The sequence below is a fragment of the Rissa tridactyla genome, chromosome 5 (genome assembly GCF_028500815.1).
Source record: "Rissa tridactyla isolate bRisTri1 chromosome 5, bRisTri1.patW.cur.20221130, whole genome shotgun sequence".
In the NCBI taxonomy this organism is placed as follows: domain Eukaryota; kingdom Metazoa; phylum Chordata; class Aves; order Charadriiformes; family Laridae; genus Rissa; species Rissa tridactyla.
This window is the reverse complement of record NC_071470.1, coordinates 12,915,473-12,933,662: the sequence shown is the minus strand read 5'-3', so window position 1 is coordinate 12,933,662 and position 18,190 is coordinate 12,915,473. Positions and strand designations below refer to the sequence as shown.

Sequence of the window (18,190 nt, the reverse complement as noted above, 5' to 3'; positions counted from 1 at the left end):
GAACGAATGCAAGCTGGATCCTATTTGGTTGTTCAGCTCTGATGACTCATCTTCCCTGCGCTCTTCTTAAGCTAATGACAAGGAAACAAACACAGGCAGAACGTTATTAAACTTGGCATCATTTTGGCAAAGTTGCCGTACCCAGGATTTTGTCACTCGGTACTACTTGTACTTCTTTTGTCCCCCTGTGCCGCAAGTAAGAATTAAAGGTTTAAGAAGAGGAGAGTTTGTTTTTCTCTTGAGTCACCAATAATTTCCACTGGAGTCCTGGGACAGCCTAAAATTTTACCAAATAAATTTTTGAGAAACTTGCTGTCTGCTGGAGCTGAAGGCAAACAGCCAGTCACGGCAGCTCCCATAGGCTCTCTCCTTAAATTTGGGGTGCCCCCCTTGGGCTGCGACCCAGGACGCCCCACGCCGAGCAGAGGGTCATGCTCAGGGTGGGAGCCAAGGGGCAGCCCCTGGGGATGCTACGCTGAGCCAGCTACTCCCACCCAGGAGTGGGGATGTGAAGGGGCAGCTACAACCCCCCTAAATCCTCTGGGTGAAAGAAGACAAGACGGTTACGCTCCCAAGACACGGCCAGTGGCAGTGCTGAGCACGCAGAGAAAGAGTCACCAACATCCCTCCGGCTCTCGGAGGCTGCCCTCCTCTCTCGGGAGCTCCTGCCCGGCATCCCATACAGCGTTTCGCTTTTGAAGGAAGCAGGGCAACACACAATTATTAAATGAAAAGTATGAAATGGGGGAAACATAAATATTTCAAGCACAGTTTTATGACTGACAACGCTATAATCACTCTCGGATGTGATTTCTGGGTGATGGATAACATTTCTTACCCTGGTTTGAATCCGTGTGTGCTTGCGAGCTCGTCTGCTTCCTCCACCCGCATGGGCTGCCCTGTAACGGTACCACCCCTCCTTACAAGCTGCTGGGACGCCACCAACAGACGGCGGTGCCTCGCCGACCTCCTAAAAGGGCTTGCCACCCTTCCTCACCCATTCCCCCAGCGACAACATGCCTGGAGGCAGAACGAGCTTGGATGGCCCTCAGCAGAGGGGGGACCGGTGCTGCCCACCCACATCGGGTGACACCGCGACGCAGCTTGTCTTTTTGATGCTGATGACCAAGTGAGCCCCCCCCGGCCCCCGGTTCTGCTCGGACCCCCGGGAGGGTGCAGGCGGCCCCAGAAGCGGGCTGCCGGGGGTCGCAGCGGGGAAGAGGGGGGGTTCCGGCCATGAGCCCCCGCCGCCCCCTGCGCTTCCCCCCGCCGGGGCCGGGCGGCGCTGGCGGCCGGGCGCTGGTGGCCGTCGGGGCGGCGACGAGACACCGCCCACAGCGGGGGGGGGGGACGGGGACGGACCCGCGTGGGTCCGGGGACGGGCGGGCGGCGCCGGCAGCAGACGGCGCGACCGACGGCGACGGCGGCACATCGGCAGCGCCCGGCCGGGGCCAGCCGGGGCGGGATGCGGGCTCCGCCGGCCGCCGGGGCCAGCCGCCTCCGCATCCCGCACTGACTCCCCTCCCCGCCGCCCAGCTCCCTCCTCCGGAGCTCGGCGGGGAGCCGGCGGCTCCCGGGGGCCGCGTAGCCCATGGCCGGCTCCGCGCAGCCCCCGACGGCGGCGGCGGGGAACGGCGGCGGCCCCGACGGCGGGTCGCTGTCGGGGGACGGCGAGGCTTTCGGGGACCGGTCCCTCAGCCAGGGCCTGAGCGTGCTGGTGGGGCTGGCGCTCTGCGTGACCATGCTGGGGCTGGGCTGCGCCGTGGAGCTGGGGCAGCTGGGCCACCAGCTGCGGCGACCCGTGGGGCTGCTGCTGGCGCTGCTGGCGCAGTTCGTGGCCATGCCGCTGCTGGCCTTCCTCCTCGCCCTCATCTTCGCCCTGGATGAGGTGGCGGCCGTGGCTGTGCTGCTGTGCGGCTGCTGCCCCGGGGGCAACCTCTCCAACCTCATGTCGGTGCTCGTCGACGGGGACATGAACCTCAGGTAAGCGCCCCGGGAGGCGGGGAGGGTTTGCTGGGCACCTACCGGCGGGGTTGGGGGGGGGACAGCGGGACGGACGGGTGTTACACGGACCCCGACACACTCCTCGTGTCCCCCCTTCCCTAAAAACCCTGCCTGCCCGGCTGCAGAGCCCCCTTCCCGCGGGGGCTGCGGCTTCCCGGGGCTGCCCCCGGCCGGCCGGTTGGTGATCCGCTGTCTCTTTGGTTCCCCCCCGCTCCCCCCCGGCGCAGCATTATCATGACGGCCTCCTCCACGCTGCTGGCCCTCTTCCTGATGCCCCTCTGCCTCTGGATCTACAGCCGGCACTGGATCAACACGGCGCTGGTGCGGCTGCTGCCCCTGGGGGCAGTGAGCCTGACGCTGGGCAGCACCCTGTTGCCCATCGGGCTGGGGGTGCTCATCCGATACCGGCACCCCCGCGCCGCCGACCTCCTGGTTAAGGTAGGCACAACCCCGGGAATGGGGGGAACAGGGTGTCCTATGGCAGTAACCTTTCCGGTCCCTCCGAACCGATAGGAGCTTTCACACAGGCATATTCCGCTACTTAGGTGGACTATAAGGACATATAGTCGACAGAAAAAGCTGGGACGGAGATGGAAAGCGAGGGGAAGGACAGGTTACCCCCGCGCAGCTGCACGCTGGGAAGCAGCCTGGGCCCTGGCGCAGAGGCATTCCCTGGTATCCTGCTCCCTCCCTGCTCCCGCTGCACCCAGGGCTAGCGAAGCCAACCCGCAGGCACACCGACGCTTCCTTAAAACATGCAAACAAATTAGCTTAATTACGAACGGACAAGTGAAGCACAAGCCGTGGCTTTCTAGTTTCCTAGCAAGTCGCCCCAAAGCAAAATGACAGAGGGTGATTTCAGCCCCTTCCTTTCCTGGGCTATGATCAAACACCACCAAAGTCCTGAGCCGGGAGCAAACCCGGGAAGGGCAGTGCAACCACGATTTGCAGTTTAGACTCTCTATCAAGCCTCTACCTGCTATGCTTATCCTTTTAAACTAATGACCCCTGTGTTGTTTATCAATCTCTGTATCTGTTGCCAGATTTCCCTCTGGTCCCTCCTGGTGACTCTGGTGATCTTGTTCATCCTGACTGGGACCATGCTGGGACCAGATCTGCTGGCACATATTCCTGCGTCTGTCTATGCCATTGCGGTGCTGATGCCTCTAGCGGGGTACGCCTTGGGATACGGCTTAGCCACGGTCTTTAAAATGCCCCCGCACTGCAGGAGAACAGTGTCTTTGGAAACAGGGTGCCAAAACGTCCAGCTCTGCACCGCCATCCTAAAACTCACGTTCCCCCCGGAGCTCATAGGGGGCATGTACATGTTTCCCTTGCTTTACGCGCTTTTCCAGTCGGCAGAAGCGGGACTCTTTGTGCTGGTATACAAGATGTACGGGAGAGACAGCTACAAACAAGATACGCTCGGTGAAGAGGAAGACACGGATATTTCCTACAAGAAACTGAAGGAAGAGGAGGTGGCCGACACTTCGTACGGCACAGTGACCACAGAGGAGCACAACTCCATTCAGATGGAGCCGACGCAGACGGCGCTGTAGGCAAGATAAGGAGGTGACACCCGGGGACGTGTGATGTGTGTTGTGCTTGTGACCAGGCTGGAGTGCTCGCCATTGCGCAAGCGGACCTGCCCGGCCTCCATCGTTTCTCCAGCCGCTCCCATTGTACAAGGTGATGTGTGTTTATTACTGTGACAATTGTATTTCCTCAAAAATACGTATTAAAAAAAAATAATAAAAAAAAAAACAAAGGAAAAAGTATCACTGCGACGCAAATAACCATACATCTTCACGCAAAGAGGCTGCTGCCCGCCGGAGCGCGGCACGAATGGGCAGGAGGAAGGAGACGAGTGTTTTGCAGAGGTGAAGCCAGCGCAGCGCCAGTGCAGATGAACGGGCAAACCACCTTGTGTGCGTGTTACCTCCGTGCCTCCCACCCGCTCTGTAAAAGCATCGTGCTCATTGTTCTCACCACAAATACATGGCGAAGCCGAACCAAACCCGTGTTCCTCGCTGATTAATCCCGCGGGGGCAATTAAGGGCTGCTCTGTCTGTTTCACCAGGGGAAGCCTGTGCGGGGGGTGGGTGGTGGTGGGGATGCCTTGCCATGGGCCCTGCACCCGGCGGGGATGGGAAGGGGCCGCCGAGGCCGGCGCCCCTCGGGGGCGAGGGAAGCCCGGCCTCCGTCCCGTCCCGCCCCGCCCCGGGGGTATTTAAGGCCGCCCTCCCCCGGGGGCTGCCCCGGGTCCGTCGCAATGGCGGAGGAGGCGATGGAGAGCTACCTGTACGCCGCTTACCACCCCTACTCCTACCGCTACCCGCCGCCCAAGGGCAAGGGGGGCGCGGCGGGCGGCTGGCGGCCGCGGGGCGGCGGCTACTTCTCGGGCTACGGGGAGGCGGCGGCGGCCGCCGAGTACTTCGACAACTACCAGCGGGCCCAGCTGAAGGCCATCCTCTCCCAGGTCAACCCCAACCTGACGCCGCGGCTCCGCAAGGCCAACACCAAGGAGGTGGGCGTCCAGGTGAACCCGCGGCAGGATGCCTCGGTGCAGTGCTCCCTCGGGCCCCGCACGCTGCTCCGCCGCCGCCCCGGACCCTCCGCTCCCGCCGCCGGGCCGCGGCCCCGGGAGGCGGAGCGGGAGCAGGAGCAGGGCAGCCCCGCCACCACCAGCACCCGCGCCGTCCGCTTCCCCCGCACCATCGCCGTCTACTCGCCCATGGCGTCCCGCAGACTCACCGCTTTCCTGGAGGAACCGGAGCCGGAGCGGCGGCCGCAAGAGGAGGCGGAGGAGGAGGTGGAGGAGGAGGCGGCGGCGGCGAAGGAGGAGGTGGAGGAGGCGGCGGCGGCGGCCGTCGAAGAGGAGCCGGTCGCGGTGCGGGAGCAGCGGGAGGCGGAGGCGGCCGCCGTGCGGGCCAGCTGGGAGAAACCCGCCGAGAGCGGGGCCGAGCCGCTGGGGCAGCGCCCGGCCGAGCCGCGGGGGCAGCGTCCCCCCGCCACCCCGGAGCCGCCGGAGGGGAGCCGGGAGCCGCCGGAGGAGGCGCGGGCAGAGCCGCCGGCCGACCCCCAGAAGCGGGAGCCGGCGGCGGGCAAGACCCGCCTGCGCTTCCAGGTGAGGGGCGGCCCGGGGGAGGGGGAGGAGCGGAGCGGGGCCCGGGGGGAGCTCGCCCCGTCGAGTAACGGTTGTCGCCGGCAGTTCCTGGAGCAGAAGTACGGGTACTACCACTGCAAGGACTGCAACATCCGCTGGGAGAGCGCCTACGTCTGGTGCGTCCAGGGCACCAACAAGGTAGGGCGGGCTCGGACCATCCCCGCTCGGCTCGGATCATCTCGACCACCCCCGCGCTGACCCAGGTCTCCCCCTGCCCCCCCACCCCCTCCCCCAGGTCTATTTTCGGCAGTTCTGCCGGACCTGCCAGAAGTCCTACAACCCGTACCGCGTGGAGGACATCACCTGCCAGGTAAGGGACGCCTTGGCCTTGCTCCGGGTCACCCCTTGGCCACCTGCCCACCCACCGATGGACCGATGGCCACCTTCTTCCCCAGAGCTGCAAGCAGACGAGGTGCACCTGCCCCGTGAAGATGCGCCACGTGGATCCCAAGCGGCCCCACCGCCAGGACCTCTGTGGGAGGTGCAAAGGGAAGCGCCTCTCCTGCGATAGCACGTTCAGTTTCAAATACATCATCTGAGTGGGATGGGGGGGGGTGGATTTTTTTTTCTTGTTTTTGTTTAGGTATCTTCTAGAAAACTGCAAGTAGAGCAGAATTTTTTTTTGTTGTTGTTTGAAGGTAGTTGGTGAGGTTTAGCTGGGAAAGCATGCAAATAAAAGTATTGCAAAGCACGCTCAAATGATCAGGTGGGTTTGTGCCCAGCTCAGAGGGTGCATAATTGCAGCTTCTGTAACTTGCATAGGGGAAGAGCCTGCAAATAATATTTTGTAATTCAGTGATGTCTTGGCAACAACTGATGTGGGACTTCGTATAATTTCAGGTGGGGAAGGATGCATGTTACTGCTCCTACCCTTGAACTAATCATACACCTCAGTTCAACATCAAGTTTACATCGACAGTAGGTAGCAGAGCATTGTTCATGAACAAAACACCTAATGGTATTCACTTACTGTGCACATATCCGTGTAGAAAGACTCCTGCACCTGTTCTTCATCACTAGAAAATGATTAGAAATGCTGTGTAAAAACTAGTCACTTCTGCTGGTACAGCTGGTCTGCATTTACCTAAATTGGCGTTCTGGGGTTGTAGGCTAAAGCCAAAGAAAGCTTGTGGTTAATGCATTTTCAGGGACATTTCTCACAAACTGCTGGGGAAGGGAGTCACTGATGTGATGGTTTCTTGGTAAATGAGCTTCCCATCTTCACTTCCACAAGGTTACCAAGAGACATGACACTTCAAAGGCTCAAAATATGATACTGCATCTGCCTGGCTTCCTCTTGTATCTGCAGGTGATGCACAAGACCTGTGCACTCAGTGGCTTACACTTGAAGAATTTGATCTAGTTATGGTTTAGGTGTCTACCATTGGGGAAGGATCAAATTCCTGACCGTTATGGGGTTGTGTTTGCAAGTAGGAATTGCACTTCTGGTGTTCGGTACTAATGGAACAACCAGCGTGGTGCCTCCCAGATCATGCTGTCGGTGGTAATGGTCTCTGCAGGGACACCATGCTTCAGCAAAGCGTTACAAGCTGACTCTGGTTCTACTTTACACCCCACTACTCTATCCTGTAGCCAAGGAGTTGCATAAGCTTGGAGGAAAACATACTTTTCTGAGACTGCTAATAAAGCTGTTAAATTTGAAATCGAGCATAATAGTGCACAAAGCCTTTTGCCGAACTCTTGAGGTAGCTTCTATTTGGAAAGACTGATTGATCTTAGCTATAATGAACTTACCTACACCTATATCCAGCTTACTTGATACCACCCCATTGAAGACTAAAGGGGGAACTAGTCTGTTTAACAGCTTCAGCGCCTGGTTATCTTGCATCTCTAAATGGAAGATAGTATATGGCAGGGTGGGCAAACATTGTCCCTTTGTACCAACAAGCGTCCATTTGGAGGGGTAGTGAGTGTTAATGCTGTAGGCTTAACTCATCTTGCTGTAGATTCCTGCTTTATTTTAACGTGCCCCTTGAATTTCCTGCAGTAACTAAGGCTTAATGCCTCAGCACCAATTTATTACCAAGTAATTTTATTTATTCTTGCTCCATTAATTGTTATAGCAGCATGAAGCATTCTGGGAACAAGTAGACTTACCACCCCCAGAATGTGGGGTACCGTTTTATTTCATGCTTCTACCTGAAGCAATTTCCCCTGTATCACAGTAAAAGGAACTATCCCTTGGCATTACTGAAAGACTCTCACAACAAGTTCCACCCTTGCTCTGTTCAATTTGAAACATACAACTGCAGTCAGGCAGTTTTCTGTTGTAGATGTGTGTGCCTTGCACTCACCTGTAGTTACGGTGATGAGCAGTGGCAAGTCTCCAGCTTGAGGAGGAACACAGCTGAGGTCCCCTCTGCAGCCATCTACCCATAGTACGCCTCAGCTTGCAGTTGACCTGGGATTTCTTTTTATTTCAGAGTGCATTTCCCTCTAAATAAGTAAGTTCTTCAATCTGTTTTTCTGCTTGCCTTCCCTGTTCTAATGGCTGTAGTCTGTTCCTGAGGGATGCAGTGGGAGTGACTGCGATCAGTCTGCGCACCTTGGTAATGAGTTTGAGAACTTAATCTCAGCGTCGTGTCAGTATGAAGTCATAGGGCAGCTCATAGCAATACGAGCACTCGAGTGTTTCCGATTTATACAGCTGTCCTTGCAAGCGCTGCTTTGAGGATTACTTGCTGCGAACACGGTGACTCTTACGCAGTTATCATCAGTGAAATTTAGTGCAGCTTAGAGTTGTCATCCCCACTAACTCCAGTCAAAGCAGGAGCTGCTGTGCTTTGCTAAGGTGTAGAGCAGACCTGGCCCATCTGAACTGTATGGAGTGCTTCAACAGCAACCGGTCCAAACACGCAGCTGATGAAGGCTCCACGTGGCAGATAGGAGCAAGGAGCCGCGCCGGCTTTTATCACCTACTGCAAGGTTTTGAGGCTTGGAGGAGTGGCGTGCAGTGGGCAGCACTACTGAACAAGTTTTCCTTCATCCTGGAAGATTCCCGAGTTCTGCAGCAGCTCTGTGTGTCGCTCCTCTTACATAAATAAATTCAATGCTTTTACTGCTCAATGCCAAAGTACAGTTCTGCATCCTATTCCACTTCACTGCTCTAGCACGTCCTTGACAGCGTCTACTGCCTATCATGGGGGCTGGCTCCTAGACTCAGCAGAAAGAAGGGAAGCTACTCATGACCTGCGTGATTGACTTCTGTCATTATGCAAAGCAGAAAGGAACAGCCTTCACGCTGCCAATTCTTCAAAGATATCTTGAACTTGCCCTGTACAGCTTTTTCATGACGAGATTTTTTTTTGCGTGCGTTAGCTCAGTCAGTGCTGTATTTGCTGCATCCTACAGAAGAGCTTTACCATAGCTTCAGGTTTGGCACAGACCAGCACTGGGTAATGCAGGGTGACAGCTTAGGCAGCAGTTGAGTCATTTTGGACAAGCTTCACCATGTTAAAGCAGTATCAAAACCAGTCAGCTAGCATGATCCTGCTCCACAGGGCTGGTTCCACTAGTCATTGTAAATAGAGGAAGATGTATAACATAAGGAATTATGTACACAAATTCAGGTTTGAGTTGCAGGAGAAATCCTTTAACAGCTTCAGAAGATGCCTAGGAAAATGCTGTTGCATTGACAGAACATAAAAGGAAAAAATGTGATTTCAGGGCACCCCAGGCCTCTACTGTCAGTGTTTCATCTGTTTAGCTAAAGTATTTAAACTCTAGCTTGTAAAAATACACAAAATGACAGATACAATGTCCTTTATTTTTACAAAAAAAGCTGGTAAAAGATGATGTAAATAAAAGTGTAATGCGCCACTAAATAAAACTACTCGTCCCCAGTAAATACTTATTAAATAATTAAGAACACCATCTACAGTACCACAAAACCATCAAAATAATTCAATTTTATCAGGGACAGGGAAAAAAATACAGTGATTATGGATGTGCCTCGACCAGTTACAGAGCTTGTTAGGATAACAATAACTACTGTCAGCAGTCCAACAGCGTGCACAGTGCCTTCAATTAATGCATTTCAGCATAATTACATTTCTAGTGGGGTCCAATTTCCCCAAAAAGGCAGAGCTAAGAATTTCAATTCTACATTCTAAACTCTGGAATTAGAGCCCATTAAAAAAAAAAAATCACAGTGGGTAAGAGATGTATATAAAAATACCGGGTGTTCCTTTCAAATCACAGGAATCATGGGACTACATTCTTTTTTTCTCTTTTTTTCTTCCATTTTTTTGTGTTGTTTTTTGGGTGTTTTTTTGTTGGTTTTTTTTTTTTTTTACAAAACGCTATTGGTTTCAACAGAATCCAGTTTGTTTTATGCTACAGACTTTGACACTGAACTATGAGTATATTGCCTGTTTGCATGTTTTGGTAGTCAGTCATTTTTTTTATTTTTTTTTTCCTATATAGTCCCAATTCCTTAGGCTTAAGTTGAGTCATGAAGATGCATATCCGTGCATTCAAACTCCTTGAACCCTGCAGACTACTCAGACTGCAAAGTAAAGTACGTGACTACCGACAGGGAGAGCCCCCCCTTCCCCTCATAGCTTTATACACCTACTGTCTTAACAGTGCATTGCACAAATTTACAAGAAAAATACTGGTTTTGCACTATACAGTTTCTAGAATATATACAGAATAAAATAAGTTAACTTCTAATGAGAATTGCTGATGGGCAGCATATATCTTTAATATACATTTTAAAGTCTCTGCAGGCAGCTACTTTTTGGTTAGTTGTTATCAATATTTGTAACATAAGCACTGATCAGAGAACTGAGCAGCATTCCAATAAAGTTAACAGATATATTATTTCTTTTAGAAACACTGGGAAATCCCAGTTTAAAATATTATTAAATGTCCTAACATTTACACACTATGAGGATTAGATCTAATAAAATAAAATTTCTTCAAAAATAATCTTGCAGCTCTTTTAAGCATGCTCTGAGACCTTATTTAACAATCATCCATACCTTCAAAAAACAACTGTCACGTAGCCATACATTCTAACTCACACACATCATTTCCTTGTTACAGACAATAAAAGCAAATAAAACATTGAGAAGGTTTTTGCAGTCGCAAGTCATTCCACTCATGTTCGACCGCACATTCTTCATGACGTTGCGAAGTGTCTCATTAGGTATTAGTTGATGATTAGATCTACAACAGCTGGAAAGCCAGGAAGCCTTGCAGGTCTTCAGCCAAAATAAACCAGCCTTGATTTTAGCCTCATCCCACCTGCGATATTGATTTAACCTTTAGAGGCTGTTACTGCAAACACCATTTATAGTTATGTTACAACAGAAAATAATGCATATGTATGCATTACATTTAAGCCCTTTTCCTTTCATGGAGTTTTTATACATAAATTTAATAAAAAAATACTACTGCCACACAGCTACTGTGTAGAAAGAGCAGTTAAGTAAGACGTTCACTTCAACTTTCAGATTTTTTACTTTTGATGAAACAATTTCTTGCTGTGAATAAACTGTGTTGGTTGTCAGGACTGCTGGAGGTTTTCTTTTTTTTTCTTTTTTTTTTTTGATTTCACAAAAGGTGCTCAGTAATAGTCCGAAGCGTCTTCATCATCAGTTCTTTTCTAACTGACAGCTGTTCAGAATCCAGTGCTCACAAGATTAATTCCTGGTTTGATTTTCCCTAGAAGCTGATAGGATTGCACCATGCGTAGAGACTCTCGAATTTCTAGATTAAGTTCCATCAGCTTTGAGCTGGCCTCAGACATGTCTTGGTTGGAGCCTACTACCGCGAAGCTACCAGTTTGACCAAGCGTCTGGTGACGGAAATATATGTGCAGCAACGTTTGAACTGGGTCATCTTCAGAACTGCCAAAGATGTCGTGGGGCCAAATAGATCTGTAAACACAAAATTTGGATTTAAACATTAAAAAAAGAAATTAAATGTTTAAATACTCTTGTTCTTTAAACAGACATTTGAACAGAAGACATAGGAAAATGCAAGAGAAATGATTCTTCCATTTTATTTGTTAAATTCTAAAGAACAAGTACTACTAGAATTGTGGGGTTTTTTAAATTGCAAAATGCGATGAACAAGCTACAATGAAGCAGCAGTGCTTGTCACTAAGGACATCTATCAAGAGCTGAAAAAAACCCTCTGCAATAGTGCCTATCCCTATCTTTAAATTAAAAAGGCCCATTAGCAAACTCAGGTCTGAAAGCAATCCTTAAGCACTTACCTGAACGCCTTGACCTGTGCTACAGCTGACACAAACTCCTTGTTTCTCAGGGTTTCAATGAGAGAGTGAATAGCCGTTTCCGTGCTGGCTTGGGAAGCCTCTGCAATTTCAATTTCTTCGATACCACTGTCAGACGCAGCCTCAGCCTCTTTCAGAGAGCTCTCCAACAGAGCAAGTTCTTCAGACATGTTTATGACCTAAAACAAATACAAGAGTTACCTTTTCTAGTTTAAATGTATTTTCAGCCAAATTAACTTTCAGCAGATCAGACATTTTTCCTCCTCTTTGCAATCATAAATGAGAGGCAGAAAAAGTACATCCAAATATTTGCTGCAGTTGCTTAAGGATACAGTTAATTTAATGGCCCAAGCGTGCACGTCGGGGATTTGGGCTTTCCCCGATGAAGTTTCCATCTCAACTCTTTTAAAATATGTTTCAAAAAACACATTTCATTTCTCCCCATGTCACTTAGTAACAATTAAACTGACAAGAAGAATTAAACACTGGAAAAGTATGGCAGCAATTGTGTTATTACAAGGACAAGTTAAATGCGAAGAAAAAAATCTGGAAGACAGGTAACCCAGCAGAATAGCTGTCGTGCAGCCAGTGCATATAATACTATCTTTAGCTTTAGCTCCAACGTATGACTAAAAGACAAGGCCATTGCTCAGAATATGATTCTACATCTGACTAACTTAGGCAAGAAGTGGGACTGATGCGATGCTGACCTTCCACAACCCGATGAACTCACTTATTCGCAGCCTCTACAAAAATCTGGAAATCTGAGTGAGGAACATGCATCATTTTTTCCTAAGCTACTCAAACCCCAAAGACTTTGACCCCGCTTTTTCATTTTCCTCCCTACTGTATAAAGCAAGACCAGGCCTATTTTTTTTCCTGCTACCTCCGTTTATGGCATTACAGACCCACGGAAGAACTTACAGAAGATATTATTAATAGCATGATGTCTAGAATGCATTACTAACTGCACTTAGGATGGGGACTAAGGTTGCGGCGTAACGGAGTGGTGGCTGAAGTGACAGAGTTACATAAATTAGCTGGTAGCAAGTGACGGTGTTCGCGATAGGAAACACTGGGGTGATGGAAAGGGGCTTCATCACAGAACTCTGTTGATTGGAGTTGATGTGCCTTGATTGTAGCGTAATTAGAATACACCAGGAACGCTGCTGAAATATTTAAAACCCTCATCACTGGACTCCCTGCATTCCTGTCTATTTAAGAGCTTTCAAGCTGTACAAAAATCAACACAGATAATTGAACATCTCAGAAAATTCTTGCGAGCTCTACTTAAGTCTTTTATTAATTGGCTGTAAAACAGCTGGTACCCTCCTTCAGCTTCTAAGAAGATGTCCCACTGATGAATATGTTATCAAAATGTATTTTTAATGGTTTGGTATTAAAATGTCAACAATTAGCAGCTAAATGGCATGGTTTTCATTACCTCTGCTTCTTTTTTGATTGTTTTCACTTGGCTGATGAGTTTGCAATAGGCTTGGAACAGAAGCAGCAACTGGAAATGCAACTTGTACAGCCTCCGACACAGCTCCAGCTCCTACAGATGTAAACAACATTATATTCAGGAAGTGCAGAACATCTACTATCCAATACAACAGACAATAAATGACAACTTCTTCAGTATAGGATGTGAAAAATTAGAAGTAGTTATTTGGTTACTGAAGAAAATGCCAAGAAGATTTAGAAGCCAACATAGCAGGAAGCTAATGAAAAGCCGATGAAAGCTTCACTCCATTCTAGATTTACAGGTAGCCTCTCTCACATACGTTTAAAGTTTACTTTTTAATAAGAAGTTACATTTCTAAGAAGGGAGGGGAAGGGGGGGATGTGAAGTGATTCAAAAGGCATTTTGAAACGTCATGTTCCAAGCCAGAGTTTCATAGACCTCTTACTTTTATTGTTGATATTTTACTATTCTAAATTCAAGATCTAATATGCAAAAGAAGCAGTTGTGGTCTGTAAGTATGGGATCTTTCATAACCATTAATATAAATATGTAAGCACAGTATATAACCTGGCCCTGAGCTTACAACTGCCTGATGGACTAAGAGGAGAATAATTCCATTCTTGGAGGCAAGAATAATGTTTCCTTTATAAAAGGTAGCTCCGATTCTATTTTAGAAAATACCATGTGATATATTCTTAAGGAAATGAAACAGCAGCATTAACTTATGCACTCTCTTGCCTCCATTTTTATGTGTCTAAAACACTAGTCAAAGTGCAGTGTTAATGCTGCTTTACATACAGACATAAAAGCTAGTGCTAATGGAAATAATCTTCTATAATGTTCTACTAACTACAGGATCCTATTATCTACAAAGGACCAACAGTTCAATGGGTTAGATGATGCAAAACTGAAGCACACAGCGTTTTTGTAATAGTCTATGACAAGACATCACTATGTCACAAATGGACAAGACAGATGGAGACCAGTTTGGTGACTGGCATGGTTAAGTATTTGATAAATCAAGAACCGTCACTTACTGCTAGAATTTCCATTTGCTAAGCAAGAAGATGAGCAGGTCACAAAAATACAAAGAAAGAAAAAAAGATCAAGAATTAGTGTAGGAAATAATTTTAATTCGGGTAAAAGATGCCCCAGGTAAAATGGAGGAGGAAATACAAGCAACATGCTCCAAATATACCCTGAACAGAAAAAATTAACAGACTGAATTTGAAGTGAAATTACTTGCTGCTATAACTAACGACGGATAGTATCGGCACAACACGAGTAACATACTTCCCTTACAACCCTGTCTGGCCTTTATACATTGTGTAGTCTTAAAAAGGTATGCAAATTTAAGAAAATCAAAACCAAGGACACTTAGTTCTGAACATGTGTACAATGCTTCTTACTTGTTCTATACCACTATAGTTTAAGCAAAAATAATGCCTTTAGAAATTTGAGGTATGTTAATTTGGATTCTGAATCAGTTTAGAAAATTCTTGATTTTGCTAAACTCAATTCTTAACACTTCAAGATTTGTGTAATTTAATTGCACTTGGTTTTTACCAGTTATTTCAGAAAAACGTTTGGGAAAGAGGGATAGGGAGAGAAATGGTCAGAAAATATATTTGTCAGACCAGGGACAGGAACTTCACTTCTGTGCTTTGTACAGCACTGTACATTGATGGCATTTAAGCAAGTACCATGGTCATAGCGATCACGAAGATGCAACCGATGTCCGATTCCAAAGGGCAGAAGCAGTTGAGCTTTACTAAGCACACAGTTATACACAATGTGTGCAGAAGTTATATGCTATGTGCTTAACAGACTATAAACATCGCATGGTTTTGTTCTCTCCCCTGTGCTATCATATACATAGCACAACTATTATATAAGCAGAAACTTCTGATGCACAGAACACTGTGATGAGATAAGATCTTGAACTGCCAAAGCGGACAACAATTCTACGACTCACTTTAACGAAGCACAGAGAATCAGACTTTGAGGAATGGCCGGGTTGATTATTTAACATTTTTAGTCATTAAGTTCTCTAAGCCAAGTCTCATTATTACTGTAAGCCATAAATAATCCCTCTCCCCAAAATCACACCTTGATAGCTATTCTAAAATTTCAAAAGAGGTTTTCCTTTAAAAATGACTTTGTACTGCCTCAGTGTCTTTCACATACTTGCTCTCTTGAGAAATAATCTGATTTTTCTACCTGCCAGTCCTGTACAAACAGTCTAGCTAGAGTCCGAATGCATCCTTTCAGGCGTGCGTGTAAGTACTAATAACAAAAATCCAATAATTAGGTTTACTTGCAGGTCTGCTGGCAATGCATGAGCCAGAACAGAATTCATCTCGCTATTCCTTAGCTGTATCGACCACAGTGCTAAAAATTAGCGAGAAAATCCTATTTGTGTTAGTGAATGAATAATATCTGTTGAATGAAGCAGCTCTGTTTTCCTGAGCAAGACAACACTTACATATTTTTAGCATTAACTGCTTGACTGGATAGACTTATCAGCCCCACACTCCATTTACAAGGACTTTTGAAATAATGATCTTACACTTGGTAAATTCTCAATCTCCTTCAAGTCACTATAAGCCTCTGTGAATAAATTTAGAACTTATGTAAATTACGTCTATTTATGAAGCAGGATAACAGGATTCTGCCTTCTCAATGGATACCATATGTTAAAATGGTATTAACTGAACCTGCAAGTGCAAGGAGCACAGAAAGAAAAAATTGCCAGCATGCCTTGTAGGCTAGGAGTGAAAACCACAATCAAAACAGGTCCCCACAACTAATCAATGTGAATGGTCACATAACTCCTTTTCAGAGACTATCTTCAAACCCTGCAGAAATGGGAACGAACAGACAAAACTGCCTCACTCAGAATGCTGGATTCTCTCCCTACAAGTGAAATGAAAGCCTGCATGTGGCTTTTCCTCCGTTTCTTAGTTTCCCTAGCTATACAGTGGGAACAGGAACATTTACCCTCATGGTAAGAATGGTTATGTTCTAACAGTTAAATGTTAGAACACTTCCTTGGTGTATATAAACAACATTCTAAATAGGGACTGAAACACATAAATGCTGCTTTTTTATTAATACATAGAACATTTACTGTATTGTAATAGTAAAAGTTGTTGCATATTTCTAAACGCGTACCAGTCAGTACACAAAGATGTAAACCAAGTGGCTAATACACTAAATGTTGTGTTCACAGGCAAAGCAAAAATCCTTGCAAATGGCAGCAAATTGTTTTGCTTTATTAACTATGCTTAACCACATGAAAAAAAATTTTAAATACGCAACTTCGATGTAATATAAAAATTCAACACTACATTACCACACTTTTCACTACTCTAAAAATTCAGGGGCATTTTGTGATTTAGTTTAAAAAATATACATATATATACATATATATATAAAAAAGAGCAAATGAAAACTGTATAAAAGACTAAACAGTCCATGCACACAGTAGATATTTCTGTTGCTGACCACGACATTTTCAGCAGCAGAAACATGACCAAGTGCATCAATGAATAGAGTTTGACTCAATAAAAGGAATAAAATTCCTCCTTTTTCAGCTTGGATTTTGGATTTTTGTCAAAATGTCATTGGGAAAAGGTAAGTTCATCCGCTGCCTGCAATTCTACTTTCTTACATTTTTCACTGTTTTCATTACAGGAGTCTAGATGGCAGATTCCTTGTACCTTCTAATGACAGATTTTGGATTTGCTTTTTTTATCTACAGTGTCAATATTATGCGGCTATTGTTTAAAAAAAAAAAAAAAAAAGTCCTAGTCTACTTGGGGAGAGAAGCTATCACTCTATCACTTACTATAGCAATTAGTAATATTAAACATGGATGACTGCCATGCAAATACATACAAAATATTGAACTAATATTAATAGGTTATTTCACCTATTGTTGTTAGGATGATATTTTGACAGAAGTGTTTAATGAGATTTTTGCCATACTGTTACTTTACTCCCTGTTCGTTCCCACCCAAATAATGGCTCCAAAAAGGTCATATGTGTTTATATAGTACTAATTATATTAAATTCAGTAGAGGTTTTTGACTAGACAGTTTTTCTGAGCGTATAAGGAGAATGCTCATCTTTTTTCTTCTAGAAACAGCTGCAGAAAAGCAGACTTGCTGCTACACAGATGGTATCTAGTCTGCTTATCTACTCAGTGTTATTAAGTCTAGAACCCAAGATGAGTTGCCAACTTTTATTAAAAAGAGCCCTTTTTATTAGACCACTACTTCATAAGAATCTGAGTTTCCAAAAGATAGGATGATAACTGAAATGAAAAGCTTTTCAGACGTTTTTAATCTCTCTGCAAATATTGGAATTTTTGTGCAATAGATACAAAGATGTTTTTTAATCTCATATCCAGAGACTCACAAATGACATATACCTACCTGGGCATCTGTGTTAGTGCCATGAATACCATCATCAGTACCAAATGTTCTTTTGCAGTCTTCTAGCCACTGTAAAATAAATACAAACAAGATTAAACATCTCCTGGAAACAGAGCAAACCGAAGACTGTGCTAAAACTGCATGAGACACTTCATCAAGTCTTGCACATTCTCAGATTAGGTAAGAAATTGTGATACGAAATCAACCATTTAGCAGTGTTGTTCCCACTAATGATTTCCACTCCCATACATCACTTTGTAGTTTTTATTGTGTCCCTTCTGTTGTAAATTTCCTGGAGACTTCATTATCCCAGACAGGGATAGTGTACTTCAGCATAAATACCGATCTGTGATTGAATTTGGGTACTGTTATAGTGAGACGAGCAGGAGGGTGGAGGCAGAAAAGTCCCTTTCATTAAATGAGATCATATCTTGTCTTTACTCGCTACACAAGGTTTACACCAACACGATTTCTCAGCATTTAAAATATAGCACTAATTCAAATTAGAGAGTAAGAGTAAGTCTGTTACATTTCTTGGGACTATTTAGAAACAGAAGGAAATAGAGCTACTCTGCGTAACTAGATCCAAGTGCAGGTTTACCGAATGGAAAGAAAAAAAAAAAATTCTTCAATGGGAGTTTAGCATCACCTCCAGTTCATACAAGCCAGGGAGATGAAGTATTCTCACATTACGCAACACAAACATGCAGATTCCACTCGGTTTCACGAAGACAGGGCTGTATTTAACCCCAGTTCCTACAGCAGACAAGTTCACTGATTGCAGTGGATCATCTCTTCTTCTAGCTTGAACCAACCATGCAAATTTAAAAGTGCTAATATAAAGCATTTGG

The 18,190-nt window shown here is 46.5% G+C and overlaps 3 protein-coding genes across 13 annotated transcripts in view; 2 read left to right on the top strand and 1 right to left on the bottom strand.

Annotated features, from left to right (window-relative positions):
• The first annotated feature begins 1,436 nt into the window (after positions 1–1,436).
• Positions 1,437–4,021, top strand: SLC10A4 (solute carrier family 10 member 4). The gene is made up of 3 exons (XM_054203915.1): positions 1,437–1,983; positions 2,232–2,442; positions 3,048–4,021. The coding sequence occupies exons 1-3, from the start codon at positions 1,592–1,594 to the stop codon at positions 3,561–3,563; spliced, it is 1,119 nt and encodes a 372-aa protein (XP_054059890.1). The 5' UTR covers positions 1,437–1,591; the 3' UTR covers positions 3,564–4,021.
• A 255-nt stretch (positions 4,022–4,276) lies between these two features.
• Positions 4,277–6,088, top strand: ZAR1 (zygote arrest 1). The gene is made up of 5 exons (XM_054203297.1): positions 4,277–4,816; positions 4,850–5,131; positions 5,216–5,308; positions 5,406–5,480; positions 5,566–6,088. Exons 1-5 carry the CDS (start codon positions 4,277–4,279, stop codon positions 5,707–5,709), a joined length of 1,134 nt encoding a protein of 377 aa, XP_054059272.1. The 3' UTR covers positions 5,710–6,088.
• A 2,848-nt stretch (positions 6,089–8,936) lies between these two features.
• The window catches only part of FRYL (FRY like transcription coactivator), a 173,951-nt gene continuing 164,697 nt past the window's right edge, over positions 8,937–18,190 (bottom strand). For 9 of the 11 annotated variants that reach the window (XM_054203294.1, XM_054203295.1, XM_054203293.1 and 6 more), the window contains 5 exons: positions 17,340–17,408; positions 13,938–13,955; positions 12,880–12,990; positions 11,418–11,614; positions 8,937–11,076 (listed from right to left, as the gene is read on the bottom strand). In XM_054203294.1, coding sequence (XP_054059269.1) covers positions 10,818–11,076; positions 11,418–11,614; positions 12,880–12,990; positions 13,938–13,955; positions 17,340–17,408 — 654 coding nt within the window. In that variant the 3' untranslated portion in view covers positions 8,937–10,817. The remainder of the gene's footprint in view (positions 11,077–11,417; positions 11,615–12,879; positions 12,991–13,937; positions 13,956–17,339; positions 17,409–18,190) is intronic. The other 2 variants (XM_054203288.1, XM_054203291.1) reach the window with 1 other exon arrangement.